The sequence below is a fragment of the Folsomia candida genome, unplaced genomic scaffold (assembly GCF_002217175.1).
Source record: "Folsomia candida strain VU population unplaced genomic scaffold, ASM221717v1 Fcan01_Sc001, whole genome shotgun sequence".
NCBI classification, from domain to species: domain Eukaryota; kingdom Metazoa; phylum Arthropoda; class Collembola; order Entomobryomorpha; family Isotomidae; genus Folsomia; species Folsomia candida.
This window is the reverse complement of record NW_019091193.1, coordinates 16,545,665-16,566,028: the sequence shown is the minus strand read 5'-3', so window position 1 is coordinate 16,566,028 and position 20,364 is coordinate 16,545,665. Positions and strand designations below refer to the sequence as shown.

The 20,364-nt window shown below is 34.8% G+C and overlaps 1 protein-coding gene across 2 annotated transcripts in view; it reads left to right on the top strand.

Moving 5' to 3' along the window:
• LOC110843175 (bromodomain-containing protein DDB_G0270170) overlaps positions 1–20,364 on the top strand; it is an 85,842-nt gene that overhangs the window by 11,554 nt on the left and 53,924 nt on the right. For both annotated transcript variants that reach the window (XM_035846169.1, XM_035846168.1), the window contains exon 6: positions 7,710–7,790. In XM_035846169.1, coding sequence (XP_035702062.1) covers positions 7,710–7,790 — 81 coding nt within the window. The remainder of the gene's footprint in view (positions 1–7,709; positions 7,791–20,364) is intronic.

Sequence of the window (20,364 nt, the reverse complement as noted above, 5' to 3'; positions counted from 1 at the left end):
GCTGATCTAATTTATTTTGGTTAATCTTGTCTTTGTGCAATAAGACGAGTTTGCGAACATGTATGAATGCGCATAACTGTAACGGAATGACTGATGAAAAGGTTATACGCACTCGTGTGCTGTTTCACCCCTTCAGATTTGCATCACTTTATTTGTTGGCTAAGGTGAGCTTATCGACGGTTCGTATATGGATTAGACTTTCTTATTATCCTGACAAATTATTATCTCTCCATCGACTTACAAGAGTCTCATGCATTATGAATAGTTGCTATAATATAATATATATATATATATATATATATATATATATATACAGGGTGGTTAAAATGTCACGCCACAATGGAAAATTTTTCGATGGGAAAAATCCATAAATTTCCATTAGTTACCGAAATTTTGTCTCTAAAATGCAACATTTTAAGAATTTTGTCATGAGTTTTGATAATAATTTATAAAAATCTCAATCCCAAATCTTGTAACTAATGGAGATTTAGGGACTTTTCCCATTGAAAAATTTTCCATTGTGGCGTGACATTTTAACCACCCTGTATATATATATATCTGAATAGTTGCTATGGTTACCGATTTATTTCTGAATTTTAAATATCCAAAATGTGTACTACTGCTGCACTGTTGTTGTGTAACTTATGTACTTATTTACTCATACGTATGTAGCATGTTAGTAATTCAAATATTTTCATAGAATGAATCAAAAACCTTATGATTTCTGTACAGCATGAAATTTTTGGCACTGACTTGAAATACACGAATACGAGTGCTTTCACTACTCCACTTTTAAGAAAATCGAGCTTAAATCACTTAACAGATAAAGTGTACAATGTGCAATTGTTAACTCTGTTATTGCAGACCAATAATACAGTAGTACGTATTATGATAGCATCTGTAAAGGCAAATTGGCAGGAATCGTGAAAAATATAACTAATATTTACCAGCATTTATTTGCTTTAATACTTTCTGTTGTAAAATACTTTACATCATTTAAATGAATTTTAGTGCCACCGTATTTCAACAGGCCTTTAAACTACGTAATAAGCAACAAGCACATTTGAGGTATTAATGTCATTAGTTAAAATTTGGTAAATATCTTTTGCACAAGTACTCTTAACCAGCAAAATTCTCAAAACTTTCCACACTATGCTACTCAATAGCTTTTATTTATTTATATCCATAATCGTGCTTTAAAAAATCTAAGCTAAATGAACTAATGAAATCGTTAAATACACGTTTATAAGCGGGTATTTGATTTTATGCTATGTATTGAGGATCAAGAATATTTCCTGCATAGGGTGTGATTTTTAATGTTAAGACCACTATGATATTTCTAAGCAGCTCAGTTCGTGGTTATTCAAATCGAATGATATTATGCATGGTGATGGGTGATATCACTACCAGTTCTGGTGGTAAGTTTGGGTTGAGTAAGTTATGAATTACCGGGGATATGGAGGAATTGCTAAAAAGTGGGTGAGCCAAAATGATAAGACCACCTTCGAATTTTAATTCTCACTCGTTCCTCGTTTTGTTCAGACGGTAAAACTAAACTAATTCCACGATAGGAAGGTACAATCATTCAGGTACTGCAACTTGACGTCCAGGTAAAAACCGGAAGAGAGATTTCAAGACGTTTTTCCCAATCAAAAACGGCAATTCATCATTATATCAAACAAGGCGCAAATTACTGGTCCAGTAATTCACGACTTTAATCCGAGGTGTTGAAAAACTTCCAGTAAATGCTTCTTGACTCGCGGTCTCTATCGAATTTATAATGCAAGTCTTGTTTCGTGGAATTTGGAGAATGAAACCAAAATCAAGGAATCACGAGCTGAGGCTTTGCTGATACTTTTCGCGTTCAAATCCTTGATTCAAAGTCTGACTCTGTAGTGGATGGAAAAAGTGTTGTTCTGATTCAATTCGGACTTGATGGTGTTGGCTGCGTACATATGTATAACTAGTTGAATTAGTGTGAACCGAAACTTCGACAGCGCATCATCATGGGAATGTACGGATTTCCAAAGTCGTGACTTCATGAAAATATGTAACTGACAATTTACAATATTGAAGAAGAAATTTCGCTTTGCAACCACAAACCAATCTTGTATTGAAACCATAACGAATCAAAAATATGTACATATATGTACATATGACAATAATGCCGACATTTTAGATGGTGTGTGTATTTAATTGTTTTGCACATGGATTGCTTGATTGTAAGGCTAAAATATGCATCCATTTATAGTAAAATTTTCATTTATTTTAAATGATCTTGAAATTATCAGAGTTGCCGATTTATTAAGGTTGGCATATTCCAGAATTTAATAGTTGACATTTACTTCTTGGTTAATTCTATTCACTCATTTTATCCATATTCATTTTGTCCCTCTGAAGAAACGTATGTTTCCACTTTAGTTCACGTAATCGTATATTTAACAGGCAAAAGTGAAACTAAACATGCCGCAATCTTCACCCAGCCACTTGTTGTCATGCATGTTACTTCCAGCCAGAACTCCAGTTTATTGTTTTACGACATCCTTCACACAAAGGTTACAAGTGAGGAAAAAATAAATAGTGTTCCTGACTTGGAATAGTATGTTTTAATTAAATGTGAATGCAACACGAATTTCGATACATCTCGGAGTAATATCCGCATCAACAGCTAGGGACTATAAGTCAAGTATTTATGATGGATAATAATGTACCACGATTCCTTAAACGAACACTTAAAATGTGATGCACTCATGGCATGATGTGCTAAAAGCCACACAGTCAAATCATTAACACTAAAGATAGGTCCGAGTGGAAATCAATTAACGTTTCCTCAAAAGCAGTCTTACGTTAGAATTATTTATTCTTTAACAATTCTACCGAAAACAAAAATTGTATTTTTGGTAACACTAAAAAATATAGATGCAATCAGAATGATCAACATAATTTTCAAAAATAAAGCGTAACAAGCAACTCGGCTCTATCCGTAAATTCTAAAGATTTCTGGCATTTGGTTTCATGTTGTCCCCATTGTAATGAGTGTGTTATTACGTAATATTGTTCACAAAATTGTTGGGCACTGCTGCCGTATAGGAAATTTTTAGTGTTATGCAGTTGGACGGCGAAAATTTACAAAATGCAAGTCATCTAACCTTACAACTCTAAATTTTGCATGCACTCATACTATTAACACGCATAATAAGTACTATCCAAATGCTACACGAGTCTAACACACTGGTGTGTAATAAATCTTGTGTCGTAACTGGCAACCGTAATACGAAGAACAATTACATGAGCAGAAGAATAATTAGAGGAATTAGTACTGCTTTCACCATTTCACGACAGTCATAAAAAATACTTGTCTCATCCTCCTTTTAATTTTCCAACTGACAGACTGGACCATCCTTAATCCCGACATATGTAAGAGTCCACCAAATATGTAGACTAACTAAAATAATTACCGAATTTCATCAAATGGTCCCAGAATTTAGATTTTTAATATCTAAATACATATATGTACTATACTGCATCAAATATTGTGGGATTCGTAACGTGACGCAAGGTAGACAGTGCAATTTTAGAATTTAGTTATGCACATGTTCATATACGGCATTGTGACATGAGATGGAGATGTATGGGATAGCGTAAATATGTATGCACAAAGTGGTTGGTTTGTTGTTAAGCTACCGCATCAGACACTTTTTGTTCGGACCTCCTGTGCAGGTGGACTTTCGCAATAGTAAAGAAAGTTCAGAGGTCGGTCGGTTTGTTATAATTTTAACCGAAAGGAAAGAAGTCCTTCCAAGCGAAATAATGCAGCTCGCTTCAGGTGTCTTTCATTTTTTGCAATTCTTTGCATTGTAATTTGTCTTCCACATGTCAAAGTTGGAAAAAATGTGCATCTATATTCCTGTAGTTATTTACATATTTCTATCTACATTCACATGTTTTCAAGCTAGAAGAGCAAATCTGTGTTTAAAAAGGTCATTCCATGTTGACTCCCTGTTTACGGATCATTTAAATATGAGCACTTATGCATGGATTCATATACACGACGATTTATGATTAATAATTACTTCATGTCACTGCAGTTTGTGAAAGACAGATAATGAAACAATCAGAAAGGAATCTGGAAATTATTGTTGCAGCTCTTACATTATAACATGAATTAATTTGGTGAGAACTTTCAGGATTTAGCAGAAACTTGAACCAATACAAACTGTGTAGACTATAATAGTAATTGTTCAAATTAGAAAATATTACATATGAAGTTATACAATACAGTAAATAATGTTATTTTGACCCCATCATACTAGCGTACAGAATTGAAAAAGGTTCGCCGGGAAGCATTAATTATAGTGATGTAATTTGTGGAGGTAAAAATTTCTTTTGCTATAAAAACTCCCCTTGAAAATTACGAGTTTAGAAGCCTGCTTACTTGACTGTGACTTCTGCACAATAACCGTGTGCAATACCAGCACATCTTATTATTACAAGTGCTCGCTCACTGCGCGTGTGCATCCAGGGCAAGGATTGATGAATTGAAGGAGAATTTCAAAACTGTTCATGTCAAACCACAGCCAACGTGGAATGGTTTTGTATGCGCACTATTATTAAATTATTGCAATTAATGTCAATTTTAAATTTTAAATGCTGCACTCTCATTTCGTTTACGGGTAAATATTATACAATCAGCAGGCTCTTTATCTAGGAAACGATGAAATCATTCAATTTGAAGTTAGCTAATACTGTGGTAGTTTACGGCTTGCTAATGAAAGTGATAATTAAATTGATATACGCCTGCATCATCAAAAGTTATGGAAAATCTCGGTGACATTTACGATGTAATTTGAATTAACAATGCGGTGTTTTATAACAAACCACCAATTTTCGTTTCGATTCTTCTTGTTGCCACTTTCAAATACTGCATGAACACAGTTATCATCCTCGTGGGTCTAACAAGTTGAATTTTGCAATTGTCTAGATTAGAGATGATGACTTTCATTTTATTTTACAATAAAGAAAATGGATTAACAATGGAAGAGTATTTACAGTACATAAGAATTCTCATGTTTAACTTAAAAATAATAATAATTTAAAAAACCTATGTTGTACCATGTTGTACTTCCAAGAAAACTTGAATCCAATGAAAATAAATATTTGAGGAAACCATTGATTTCGCAATAACTATTTAAGATTTGGCTGTTTGCTCGTTCTACATACTTTTCTTGTCGAATTTAAAACAAAATTATTTTAAACAATGAGAAAAAAATCACAAGAAATAGTTGCAGTGAAATATGACATTTGTCAACACTTATTTTATTTTACATGCGAGGTCTTTACTGTCACAAACTTCTGATGATTTTGCTACATCATGGTCAAGCAGAAATTTCAAATCGAACGACTCACATGATTATGGAAAATTAGTTTATAATGAGCTTAGAATTATTTTAAGGTAAATATTAGCTCAGGGTAAACGTGTAGGAGTACTTTTTTAGGTGTAGTTTATCAGTAGCTAAATACAATGCAGTTTCATACATGCTTGCCTCAAAGTTCAAGTAATAATTCTTCGGTAATAAGATTACATCAAAATATTTAAAAAATAATAATAATAATTGTATGGGCACACTAGTCAATAAACATTTGCAATCGCTCTTTAATATTGCTGTTCTCAATTAGAAAAAAATGCAAAAATACGAGGAAACCATCAGTGTCAAAAGGGGGGAGCAGAATATTTTCTCAATAGTTCAAGTTTAGATGTTCAAGGAATTGATTATTGAAACAAATGATATTGTTCAAATTTTAAACAATTACTATTAAAGTTTCCAAAATATGGATTCTCGTTTTCGTAAATAAATACGATAACCGGGCTCCTGAAAACCAGCTATGAACGCAAAGAAATTCATTAACGGAGGCCAGACAACAGTACCGCACTTTAGCATCATTTACTTTATTGACTTTGCAGGCATTCGTTCAAATCATACAACGTAAAAATTTTAGCTATTTTTTAATAGAAATTATCAAATGAAAAAATTACAATTTATCACCTCTTTTTCTGAAATTCTGAGAATTTTACCAGGAGCATTGCATGCAAACATGATTTATTTCCTTCTAGTCTACTATCCGTCAGGTTTCAGGCAAACATTAAATTACGAGTTCATCCGGTGCCATTTCACGTTACAATCAAGTATTTGGACAATTCACAATACAGAAAAAGCTTACAGCAGCATGATGTCAATAATTTAGTGTTTTCATTTTCATATGTACATTGTACATATATCCAGTCACGTTGAAAAGATGGATGTGAGAGGTAACTTTACAAATGGACACTGAATTAAAAGTTAGTTTTTAGCTCACACCAGAAGAGGAATGTACCAGCAGGTATAATTCGGATTCAATTCTAATGAACCCCGACTGTGTATCATTTCACAATTATACTTTGTGTGGATCTTTTGAATATTTCAAACTTTTCAGTTGCATAGCTCTCAGTTTGTTGACAGACATGAAAAAGTGGGTATTGTGCAAGTTTTGCTTTCCCATTGTCGACTTGCAATAACCTTTAAACACTCCTTCTCAGTTTCAATATGATACGTACCTCTTTTCAAATCGTTAAATCGTAAGCTATAAACTCTTCTGAGCTATGATGGAACTTTGTGTCTTTGACGCTACTCCGAGTCCTTTTATTCACAAAATACTGGCATTCAAACACTTCGGCAGAACTATACTTGCAGAACTTAACAATTCACATTGTTTAAATCTTTATTTGGAATTCTACTGTACATCTCTAAGCACAGTAACAATGTCCAGTCTCAATTCCATTCCAGGCAGCCTGTCAGCATTTTTTAGATTTAGTTAAGCTATTCCGTCTGCGGTCCATTGTTGAAATGCAATGTGATTCACATGATGAACAGTACCTTGGATGGGGGATGGAAATCATCTTGCAAAGGGCAGTGTGCAAATTTGTCTAAGAATATAGAACCAATGTTTGGGACCTGTTATGATTTTAATAAAATCAATAAGTATTTAAAGTGAAACCAATTGCATAAGTGCATTTATTTATTTATAATCTACATATTTATTAAATAGGTAGCCACATCTGTATAGTGATATTTATAAGTTTCGATAAGTATATTTTTTTTTACATATGTCATCCCAAAAGCCAATACATGAAGTACCAACTATGGAATTGGTGACAAGGTGGGTGTGGGTGAGACAAGTGACAAGTAAGCAGGGTTCAATCGTATGGGATTCCCTAATTTCGGGCCTCAGTATGGGATGACAGAAGGGTAGTTGAGTTGAAACCGATCCAATGCACAATTGGTCATGCACTTTGGATCAAAGGTCGAATTAACAAAGCATCAATCGAACAGTTGTGTGTGTTGTTTTTATAGGGAAAAAGGGCGATTTTGAGTCAGATGATACGCATCTGCAACTAACTGACAGATGATATTTTATACTTCTAATAAAGCAATAATTGGTTCTCTCTACTGGGATTAGGTATTCGTGCAGCCATTCTGTCTGCAACAATATTAATTTATTTGTATTTTTTGCTATTGCCTCAGATTCATAAGATTTTGTAATATGATTTCGGAATGCAAGTAGATATGTGTACACATATGTTTGTCACATTCTTGTATGTTCTTTTCCATAATTTTGAAAAGTTTTCAACTTAATAAACATGAGCTAAAATTAACGACGTCTTTTTTATATAGATGCCGGTAACTTCCTGAAGACGGAAACTACAAGTGCACAAGCACCTGCACAAGCACCTGCCCCTCCTCCAAGAACCAAAGGTGAGTTTCATCATCAAAATAGCATAAAACACATTGCATTGCATTGAACTAAATCCAAATAAGAAAATCCAATTCAATACTCCACTTTATCTATTTAATATTTTAATAATAGAAATCAAATGGAAACTGCTATTCTTGAGCCCATCTTGAGTGAATTCATAGACATAAGTTGCTACGGTAGTGGAAATTAGTTTAGTATATGAGATGAGATGGACGGTCCATTGTGGATACCCTTGACAATCCTCATGCTCACTTAGGCAGCAGTGGTAGAAAACGTATTCACAACATATGAAGTAATAAAAGTGTTGTCATATTTTGCAACACTTTTTGCAAACCTGCTGCTGCGTTGGATTGCTCCTGTTGTTAATATCAAACGGTACCCAGCGAGCGAGTGGGTCACCTGGGCTCTTTTATCCACCTGCAATCTAATCCTAAGTATGTATGTAATTTGTGGTTAAAAGAACAGTGGGAAACCCGGAAAATGGCTTTCTTCTGGCTACCGGTCTTGAATTCTAAAGGCTTTAATATTGAAGATGAATGTGGCAGTGCGAGTGAATAAGTTATGCTAATAACGCATTGGGAGCACTTAAGTTATTATAAAATGATTTTCTCATAATATGTTTGGCGTGTTATTAGTGGTCACGTGAAGTTCTGTCAATGTGCGAAACCGAAAGACGATTAAATATTATGCGTGAGCATAAAGTGAGAATGAAGTCTTGTTTAGGTTAGTGTGACCATTTTTTGTCAAATTGATTTTAATTAAAAACAAAGCTATAGGCTATTGAGGGAACTATTAATTGTTGTGAACTTAACTTTTGGCCGATTCTTAGCTAAGGTTTTATTTTATATTTTTTGCAAAACTTGTGAAAGAAGTCATGTTCCCATCCATATTATGAATAACAGATAAGCTTTAACCAATCAATAATGTTTCATTTGTCCCAAAAAGAAAAGGCATACAGTGAAACCAATATTGCGTATTATTTTTGTACGAAATAGCAGAAGTGAGCAGCTTACATATTCATGAGATTAATGCTCGTCAGCATCATTGTGCTCTTTCGGACGCTTTTGGTACAATAATGTGGTTGATTTTTCAGCAGCATTATGTGATGGAAGAAATCCCCACTATTGTATTGATTAGAGAAGAAATGGAAAACTCATCATATATTTTTCATGTCTGTACAATGATGCACCCCTTCTGACGTTTCGTCCGAATTCATTTGATTCGGATGGTAGGTTTGGGAAGCTCTGCTTTTGGTTTGTTTGGTATGACGATGAAAGGGATGCAAGAATCCGCATCTGCACCCACATCCACCAAATTGAAATCGACTCTGGGGAAGCAAACTTTGGCTTTGTCCTGGTGGTGGTGAGGCCTTTTTTGCCTGCTTGCCTTGCACGGTATGCCATCGACTCGTCAGTGCATCTTTAGTCTGAGGACGACTATTCGTAAGACAGCATTGCACATTCAAATCGTGGAGGATTCATTTGGCGATCTAATATCTAATAATGTCAGTTTTTAGTATTTAATAGTGAACAAGCTTAGGTTGTGTGCACGGGGTTACTCCAGTTGAAGATTTACTAAGCCATCTATTTACCAGGACATCCTTATTGTATGTAACTTGAGTGACGCCAATTCAGGACAGTTGAATTTTTGAGATATTGTGAAACAACCGAAAAAGGGCATCGTGACATTTTTAATAGGTTAATTGTTAATAGCCAGAGAATAAGTGCATAATCAAAGCTTCCACAACAAGAGGTAAGAATTGAGATGCTATACTTATCAGAACTAAATAGAATAAACGATTCACATGAAATGGGATTACGGTAGCATTTTATACCAAAAATTGCATGAGGGTATTTGTTCGATGAAATTATGAACAATATTCACAGTTAGCATGTACAATATTCCGCATTAAAAAAGTTAGATCATTGACCAAAGGCAGACAGCTTGTGGAATCCGTATAGGGCAATTTTCATCATCTCTCGATTTTTGGAGAGCTTATACGAAGCTGGAGTTTGCTCATCGTGCCACGTGTGAGATTTCACATTATTGGAGGTTTCAAATCTTACATGCCCATTTCTTATCACAAGTTGGTCGATTGGTTTGCCTCAACTTTGGCACTTTGCCTGCACAAAATCTTCAGAAGTTGCAACAACAGTCGCTGCTGGTTCCAGCCAGCAATGCTTTTCTTCTTTTTTGATAAAAAACACTCGTGGTTCAATGTTCAATACGAATATGCATGTAGTTGAGTATTTGTTGATGTTTAGTATTACGCATATTCCGAGCCAGTTATCTCAAATACAACTTGTCCAATCATGCATGCGTGCTATCTGTCTAAAATGTGCCATTTAGATCTACAACTCTTCTAGGGATTTCTAGGTTAAAAATGCAAGCTTATTATTTATTCAAGTTTGGTGGTGTTCCAACTGCGTGTAAGGTAACGCAATTTATAACTAATTGACGAGATCGAAACTTGATTTTGTGTAGATTTTCGACCACCTAATTTTCTAAGATAATTATGTTGCTTAATTCTACATAGTTTAGTATAACATGAGCTTAATTTTGAGTCGAATGGCTTGTCATACGCATTGAGACTAAGTTTTTATCCCATGAGGAATTTGGCAAATTCTAACGAATAATTATAATCCTTCTAAATACATAGAAAAGTAGGAAGAAAGAATGTCACCCAAAAGGGTGTGCACGTTAGATTAAATTACTCGAGGTGAATTAATCTTTAAAAGTGTTGGCGTAATTTTATTTCTACATACGTACGTATAACAGTAAAGTTCTGGTTGTGCTGCAAGAATGGAAAGAAATCACTTCCGCTTCAGGACATGAATAATTTTGAACATCAGGGTTGTTTTTCAAATGTGAGATTTATGCCAGGTAAAACTTTGAATTTGTAAGTACATTCGAAACAGATATTCGCAAAACCTTTGATGATAGCTTTTTCCACAACACGCCATTCATGTTTGCTTAAATGATAAAATATAATCTCAAATTAAGAAGTACTACTAAGGACAATACTACTACTATTTGCACTTTAATTTTGTTTGTTCTTAAAATATGCAGGTTTATAAACAAACCCTAACAGGGCCGAATCTTTTGGTAGGAGAAATCATTGTATACTTCGTACCTATAGTAGTATATTCAACGTATCAAAAATTATAAAACTGGGCGCCGTTGAACATTTTCAACTAGTGAAACTTTTACGGAAACAACTTGCATGTTTTGTATTTCAAGGTTAATTTGCAGTAGATTCGACTGTAATTTAATAAGTCACCGTGTTTCAATTTGTACATCAGTTCACATGCACGTCTATTAGATGCAGAAGGCATAATGCCCCCAAATAATATGGGATGAAACGCATACTTCCTCTCAGAAAATTTTCACATAGTGCATAAGATACAGAAAAATTTATTTGGCCTAAAATCAGCATTTAATGGTCTCATTTCGCCATGTTTTACACATCAGTACATTTTTGAAGACTGCAATTCACACCATTAGTTAGTGTTGTTGATCTGTAAGCTCGTCATAAATTAGAGTAATGTAAATTTGATGACTGACAAGAGAAAAAATTAGTTGAATCATGAACCGCTGATTTGACTTGATTTGATTTGACATTTCACTCAACTTTTGCTTATCAGTTCACATGTCTGCATTTATTTATTCCGGTTTCTTTTATTGTTTTGATCGGAAACGATAATCATTATAAGTGCAACCTTCTCATGGTCACAGTGCATATATTTTATGAAAACATTTAGATAGATTTACACAACTTAACACATTAAGGTTCAAGATGTCAATCTTGAACGGACGAATGCCAAAGATCATCACAAGCTGGCCTGCGCATAATGCTAATCAAACAATGAAGCCTTGATTTTCTAGTAAATACGTGAAACTTTCATGCTGATAGTTTCTTTTACTTCAGCCACTTGTTACAATATCAACTGCCAGTTAAATATTGCTGTTCTTACTCCATGACAGTTAAAAAATGAAGGACCAATGAGTGTCATAGATATAAACAGATGCATATATAGTTCAAAAATTAGCTTAATGTGTAATAATATCATGTTGTCGGTTTAGAAAAATTAGTTTTATGTACATTTCAATTGTGATAAGGGTTGCATGGATTCTAACCAAGACAAATATGTAAACTTTGTAAATTAAATTGCAAAATGTCTAGTGCGTGCAAGTCAATAGCACGAAAATAAAAGTCAGGATAACGAAAGTTCACAAATTAATTAACTCTTCATTATGATCAGCTATGAAGGTTATTTATTGCAAGTGCATGCATATATGTTCATGCACTCTGCAAAGTAGCAGAAGCAGAATATGTACTTATTCTACTCATTGTGCGGTAAGGGATCTCGCTGTGTAAACTTGAACGAGAATCATTAATACGTAATTACCTGGGACGAATTAAAATTAATTTATTCACGAATTCTAATAACACAACAATCGAGATGGATTGCCATCAGGTATTATCAATGCTTACGATGCCCACCAAAATACTCATTTTGCTATCAAGATCAAATCAGACGAAAACCAATCAGCTCAATGACGCGAAAATTTGTAGCTCTATTGATAATTTCATTTAGTAGTCGTACATAAATAAATCCTCAAGTCGTTGGCTCAGCTGCATAAGCTTGTCACTGGCACGAGTACATATAAATTATGATTTTATGAAACATCGACAATGCTTGCCAGATTTAAGTCAAGGCTGAAAAAAATTATTATTTAATAAATAAATCATATATTTACTTCAACCGAGAATTCCATCGGTCTTCATCCGAGAATTTTTATTTGACGTGTACAGTACTTTGAGTTTAATTTGGCAATTCCGTTAACTTACTTATTACATGTGTATCTCAATTTTGAATTGGACATCCGTACGTCGTGGAAGTTTTTTTAAAAATTAGTTCTTACTTGATCAATACATATGAACGTAGCCAATACAAAAACTGAGCTGGCAGAGATTGAGATTGAATAAGAAATTCTGAAACTCTGAGAGATAATGATGAGCAGATGAATAAGAGATGCAAAAGTATGTCACAAATTGGGTTGTATTATTCAATAGTCTTCTCACCATTGCAATTCACATTTTCATTGTTAAACATAATCCAGGTTGAAAAATATGTTTTCGTCAAAATTTTTAATTACTAGCAATCAGTTGCATAATTGTGTTCGCTTTGTGTACAAGTGAGATGGTGGAAAGCCCAACTCCCGTTATGCAGAAATGCAATGTATCACGAGGTTTTTAATTAGACTGGATTTTACAATTAAGCTCGAGTCACGGTTTTCTATTCAGCCACAGCAGATTCACAACGGAATTGATAGTACGACAAATGAACAAACTCTTTTGTTGACTGCACTACACTACTTACAATAATTCCCTCGTGTTTGTTAAGTTAAGGTCCACTAGAACACGCGGCGTGGGATTTGCATAATGGGAAGCAGTTAACACAAACATGCTATTTTTATTCCACAACTGCACACTTTTGAAGACTTTGTTGTTAACGGACATAGTTATGAATCCTGATGTGCAACCTATTTCAAACTTGTTGAGTCATTATTGAAATTTTTGATTTTGAGTTTCTGGTGTTCTGGTTTTATCTATGTTGATTAATTTGCTGCTGAGTATGCTGGATTTGAAAGTATTTTGCTAGTGCTCTGCATTTCCGCAAAATGTTTATAGTTTTGGTCAATAACCTGAAAGTTTCCTGGTTCTAATTTTACTTCTGTTGGTAGGATTTTGAGTTATGGGTGAAACGAAGATGCCTAAATTTTTTAGTAGTATGTTTCCGCGGATTGTTAAGTCGTGTTACTTCTATTCTATGGCTTTACATGTTAATCAAATAATAAATGAAAAATGGTATTTGGAATTTTTTGTCAATTCATTACCCTTCCAACTCATCATCATCGCGTACATGTGTACAACACGAATGAAGTGATGGTAAGAAAAAAGTGTGCGGAATGGACATGCACACTGCACATGTACTTTGGTGCAGCTAAGAAATATTTTACGGTAATTTATATAAAATTCTTGTTATCATTGCTACAACGAAACGCTAGGAACGAAAAGTGCCAGTGTTCAACAATAAGCAGTTTTGTTACAATGATGTGCTAAATTTTGTTTCATATCATCGCTTTTATGATAAAATTGCTGTCAAACCTTCCAATATCGAGTTCAAGCCAACTACATAATTGTTTTCCATATATTATTCTTGTTGTTCTGAGTAAGTGCCAAATTAGTAATATTGGAGATATTGTTAATGATCATGACACAACATTCTCTGAATTGATATATGAAGATAAAGATGCACAGAGAGATACTATGTACAAATATGTAAGGTATTATTGAGTATTGGCTTGTATACATATGAGCACTGATTTGCTGCTAATGAATAACTGAAAGTAAGTTCCGGTCATATTATGCAAAAGGCTGGCACCTTAATCCCCCTCTGACACCACACAGGAATGATCGTAAGCCATTGTGAAAATAATACCGCAGACGAGAATGGCAGAGAAATTTTTCAAAAGAAGAAAGTAGTGTTGAGTCTGGGGTATAGACAACCGCATAGTGATTGGCACAATCATTGTTTACTCCGGTTTAGTGAACTATCCTCCTTACCTCTGTCACAGATTCATCCTTTGAATTGTGTGGCACATTACGTCGACCATGTCAGAGCAGTAAATAAATGATGAGATTATGACGGATTCATGCCTGACTGACACATTTGAAATCATGTGTTTACCTGCTCTACGCGAAAAGAAATTAGCTTTGGTTTTACTTGTCCTTGATTGCTCTGTATTCACTTCTACTTTTTACCATCTTCCGTTGGTAATTTAGGTTTAAAATTTTTATGTACTTGTGTGTTTTCCTATTCTCTATAAATTTCTACTCGATTCCATCATTAGTATATGCATAAGTCAAACGGTGTATGAAGTACATTATATGAAATATATAATAATGATGGGCAAACATGTGACATTACTTGTGTGGTTCTACTAATTTGCTGAAAGGGGTAACACAAAAAGTTTCTGATGTCGAATAATGTTCTACGTAGTCATATTAAAAATTTGTGAACCAATAACTCGAGGGAGATTAAGAGGCGATAATGTTAACTTCATACAAGTTTTGATAATGTACATTTTATTCGTTGTCATTTGTATTGCTTCCTTCCATGTCCATTGATCAGTCATTATGGACGAGTAAATTGAACCAGTTTATTACACTTGTTTACAAAATACACGCATATTTGACTCTCATTGTTTATAGTTTACTTGGACGGTTCTTAATGTGAGTGTCAACCTGAAGGTTCAATCGTTGATGGCTTAATTGAACTTGGGGGAGTTTAATGCACATTTTATGTCCGGAATGGGGAGGTTTATTATCTTGATCTTTGACCTCAGAAGTTTGTGAATTGACAGCTAGAAGTAGATCTATATTTTTCAAATGTATGTGCTGGCCTCACGCTGAAAATTATTGAAATGATATCAGAGAGAGCAGTCACTTTATTACATGAATGTAATAATGGAAACTGATTTACTCAACTGATATACCTTTGTTAATTTTAATCTAAGAAAACTGAAAGTGCAGAGGGTGGTTACATGCAAACATAAATCAGGTTCATAACGAAAACTTTTATATTGATGAATGATGCACTGAAAGTATCGGAAATGACACTGCACCTTCGTCAAAATTGTATCTGTAAACAATTCTCTCTTGTTGATTCCAAGAGATTTATTGTCATCGCCCTCTCCACAGCCGCAGCCGTAGGTGGCTTTGTTTACATGTAAAATTGGACGTGTCTTAACACGCATGTTGATGGGTGTAAAGTCCACGCTTTTATTTATTCAATCTTTTCTCTTTCTTTCAAAAACTTTTCAAGGCCTTCTAGTTACGAAACCCCAGAAACAACAAGGCTCCATCGATGTGATTGGGAATTGGGCAATCCGATTTGATCTGAAGAAGTACACATCTAAAACACAGAGTTGGCAGCAGACACTTGGCAGGACGTCTGCATTGAGGATGAGATGTGCCTGAAACGAAAGTGCACAATGTTGAATAACAACATACGTACGTAGATATTACACACACTACTGTGCACCATCACACATTATCATAAAAGATGCAGTCATAATTTCTTATCGGGCTTTGACTTCCAATGGGATGGTTAATGTGAAGGGAAAAGCTTTCAAACAAAATTAAGGTTTGTTTGACTACGGCTACCCACCCCACGGAATTCTAAATGTGGGGTTCATCCTTCTCAGACGAAACTCAATTTACAATCGGATTCACCTACAGTGTAGCTGTTTCCGTTCTTCAACAGCACAAGAAGAGCGATTGAGTTTACTGTGTAATTATTTTTATACTTCATTCCTTGCTTGGTTTACATAATTCAAGTTGAAGAGGCTGAGTTCTGGAGGATTTTTGTTTGTATGCTATTGGTCTTCAACGCATGCGCATATACATGTTTATTACATTCTCTCGACTCTTCATTTCATGATAAAAGCCAAGAATGTGACGGATGGCTGGAAATCCAAACAACGACCACCAATCCAGTGCATCTGTTTTGAATATTAATGCGTGTTAAAGAAATGGAGTAACCACCAATCTTCCTAAATTTGGCTACCGGTTTTACTGATTGGTAGCTTCTGTAACATAGAAATTAAGGGTCGTTACATGAGTCCCACCTTCAATAAAGCTTACCAATCAAACAAAACTCATTTGACTGAGCAACAATTATTATTTAGTTAAATAACTGTTGCCAGTAAACGTGCATGGTGCACAACTCCGCTGATTACATGCTAGAATTACAAAAATACCCTTGGGCATAAACTTCAAGTTGAAGTTCAGTTCACAGTTTGTTGTAGCAACCTGAATACGAATGTACCTGATATCAGGGCCGCATCCTTACGCATGACACTTGAATCAGGAATTTTATCGCAGTCGTAACTAGATCAGTGGGGTTGGACATAATAATACGAATAGGTATGCAATTTGGCAGGTATTGGACGAGCAAATAGACACGAGCTAAACTGACTGAGGATGAGATTTTATGTGCTAATAACCTGGAAGGGTTCGAAGCAAAACAATATCACATCACCACCATGCAGAATCAAGTTTCATTTCCTTTACAGTAATCATTAATGTCGAAAGAGTTTTGGTGAGCACCGTTTTTTTCTTTCGTTTACCATAATTAACTAATTTATTGTGTATAACTAACTACCAAAGCTCATCTACATCTCAGCTCTTCTTCTACGGAACCACAAATTCTTTGCTAATGAAATGTTACCAGATTTCAAATAACAGAGGGAGGAAGTTGGAAATTAAATCTTGAATTTCATGCTAATCAAGAATTTTGTTGAGTTGCCCACGCATTAAGGTTCAGACATTTAGGAACTCCCACTTTGTTCAATTGCACTCACCACCACATCTGCCAGGTTATGCGATATATGTGTTTTACATGATGTTTGCCAAAGAGTTTGATATCTAACACCAATGATAACGAAAGTCACGGAAGGAATTTCTACACTTTCCTTATTTCCTGAATACAGAAATCCTGTGTGGGTACATGCCGTTATTATGTTCACTCATTGGTATTTACGAGAAAAAGCTCAATCATTCTATGTATTATACATACATACGCCGTACGGGCGAATTCTGAACTTTTGTATTTGGTAGATAATTTCTGAAAACGCCATGAAAAAAATTCAATTAACGAATTGGCAAGTGCAGTCAGATTCGTGGTGAAACGAACGTGTATGCGTACGTAGTTATCGACATGGAAAGTAATACACGTTTGAAGTATTGAATGTATCAGAAATGAGATGAGATTCATTTGGTTAATGGGATGGGATGGATTTTCTAATCAATGTAAGCAAATTGTTCACATTATTACTCGATAATCAATCCAGAAGAGCGGATTGGATGTGATTGTATGAATGTCAAAAATAATCCGGTCGTGGTACAACCCTTACGATTAAAACAAGTTTGTCATTATTGGCAGTTTAGTCTTAAACCGTTTGATAGCCATTTCGCAATTTTGCCATGGTCTTGACTTTTAGCTGACAATCCTTAATTATTTTTTACGTTAATTACTTTCCGTCATTTCAACAAATGTAGTAGTGAGTGGGCTATATTGTACCGTAATCGTCTTCTTTTTGTTCAGGAGTAGCTTAACGTAATTAACGGGATGATACGATGTATACACATTTTCCTCATTATTGCTTGACAACCTCATTACAAACCAAATACATGCAAACCAAATTACAAATATTATAGAATCCAGATTGCTTATTTTCATACAAACATATGAGCATTCTATATACAAATGTATGAATGTGTATATGTTCATATATGCATAAATGTTTAAAAATTGAATCTGTATTAAGCTCAGAGTTTAAATTTTCTGTCCACCAAAGTCTAAACAATTGCGCATTGTTCATTTTTCTGTTAAACAACCTGAGGAAGGTCCAAATAGGAAATTAACCAAGATTAAGGCTCTCAAATGCACTCTGATTTCGTATCTCCAAACTTTTATTACCAAGTTCACTCTCCATTATAATTTAAAACACAGAGAATCTGATCGGTAAGCTACCAACAGGGCAGACCAACTTGACAATGGACATTGGCTTGAAAGTGGAGATGACAGCAGAAAGGATGGCACAAAACCGTAAAACCGTGTTATGCCATTGGAGCTCTACTCAGAAACACATTTCACCAGGAAGGCATTTTATCTCGGTTTGTGGTCAAAATCTGTCTGTGTTTTACGATTTTCAACAGAAACAAGTATTCGAGCGAGACCGGATTGATTAAGGAAAGTCGTTGTTGTGTACATACGTACTGCTTGGAAACCAGTCTGGACACTTGTCTCCTGCTTCAAAAAGTTTCAAATGCATCTTTGGACTTTGACTCTCGGGATGAATGCGTTTTGGAGACACGATTGTATTTTGTTTAGTTTCACCAGTAATGCATAATAATGCGTATGTGTGTGCATACAATTCAAACTTTGTCGTTAAGATAATTCTTTCCTACTCACTCGTGTGCTGTCCAACGAGGTTGTTCTTAATATGGCTTTTGTATACTTATCAAATCATCAGAAATTGGAGAAGATTTAGAGAAAAAAAGTTTAAACATCTCACATTAAAAAAATCAAGCCTGCTTTGTAATTGTTGCTTTAATCTACAATCTAGATATTTCAACTTTTTTATGCTTCATGTATTACATATTAAAGTTGGTGCATAAACTGCACCTCGTTTTAGTAAATACGTAAGTAGATATTTTCATATTTTCTTACTGATAGTCTCCAGTAGTAGAGTCAGCTTTGACTAATTACTTTTAGTGCGTGCGTAAGTAATACGGACTAAAAAAAAGTTTCAAAGTGTCAAGTTCTTAATCAAACTTGATTTTATTTTGCGTTAATGAACTAATTGTAGGTATAACTTTTTTGTCCATTTTTGTACAATACCTTGTAGAATTGACCTCTTGAGGAATTTTCCGAGTCTGCATAAATTAGATGGTTTGAAATATTCGTGTGGGAAGTGGGCGAGTGATGCGTGTGATGTGGTCAGCATAACCTTATTATTCTTCTTCTATGGCAGATCAGAAGTATAATATGCTTAAAAGAATCGGTTGTTTGTGTGTGTGTGTGAAACCCCAGAACAAGCAATTGACTTGGTCCGACAACATTTAACAGTATTTTTAGCACATCAAATGAATCACGGGATTGAAGAGGTGGAATTAAATACTTTACTTTTAATGTTAAACCACAATCTCGAGGTTTGTATGAGTTTTGGAATTGAGTGCATGAACTGGCAAGTGATGGAAACTTGGAGTTTTTTGAGGATGAACACGTCAAGCCGAAGGAACTTAGCCAGCCGTATACGCATTTCGCAGTTTAGTGGAAGTAGTCAGCAAATTCCTGATGGAATAAAATGAACGGCCGTTGACTTGTGAGATACACACCATAATTTCCCTTCTTTGGTTGGTCAAACTGCTTCAAGTTTTGTTGTAAGTTGTCATCAGATTTGAGATTTAGTAAAATATTCTGACAAGGCGGAGACCACCGGGACCATGACAGATGAGTTTTATGGGAAAGTGAAGCAAGAAGGCTAGGGACTCACAAACCGAAATCGTGCTATGGTGCATTTTCCTCGTCGAATAATGAGTTATTATGATTATTAAGTTCAGTAAATTCCAGTCCAAGTGGTTCCGTAACATTCATTTCACAAAGTCATTGTGCAAGATGAGATAAAATATGCAGGCCAAATTATTTCGACCAAAAATGTGCTATGCATCATACTGTCACAATGCTGTAAATGCATGTTTAAGGAAAGTATGTATATGTGCAAATGTAGCGGCTCAGCTCCAATTAACGGTCAATTCCAACATAGAGACAACAATATTTTGGCCATATTTGTATTTGGAAGATCTCAAAAATATTTATTCATGACAAGCAAAGTACAAAGTCTTAGTTAAGATAAAGTCCCGGCCAAAAATAAGAAGCACACGTACATTTGTTGAAAGATTAGGCTTCTTTAAAGTGCATTGCATACATGTTATCAAAA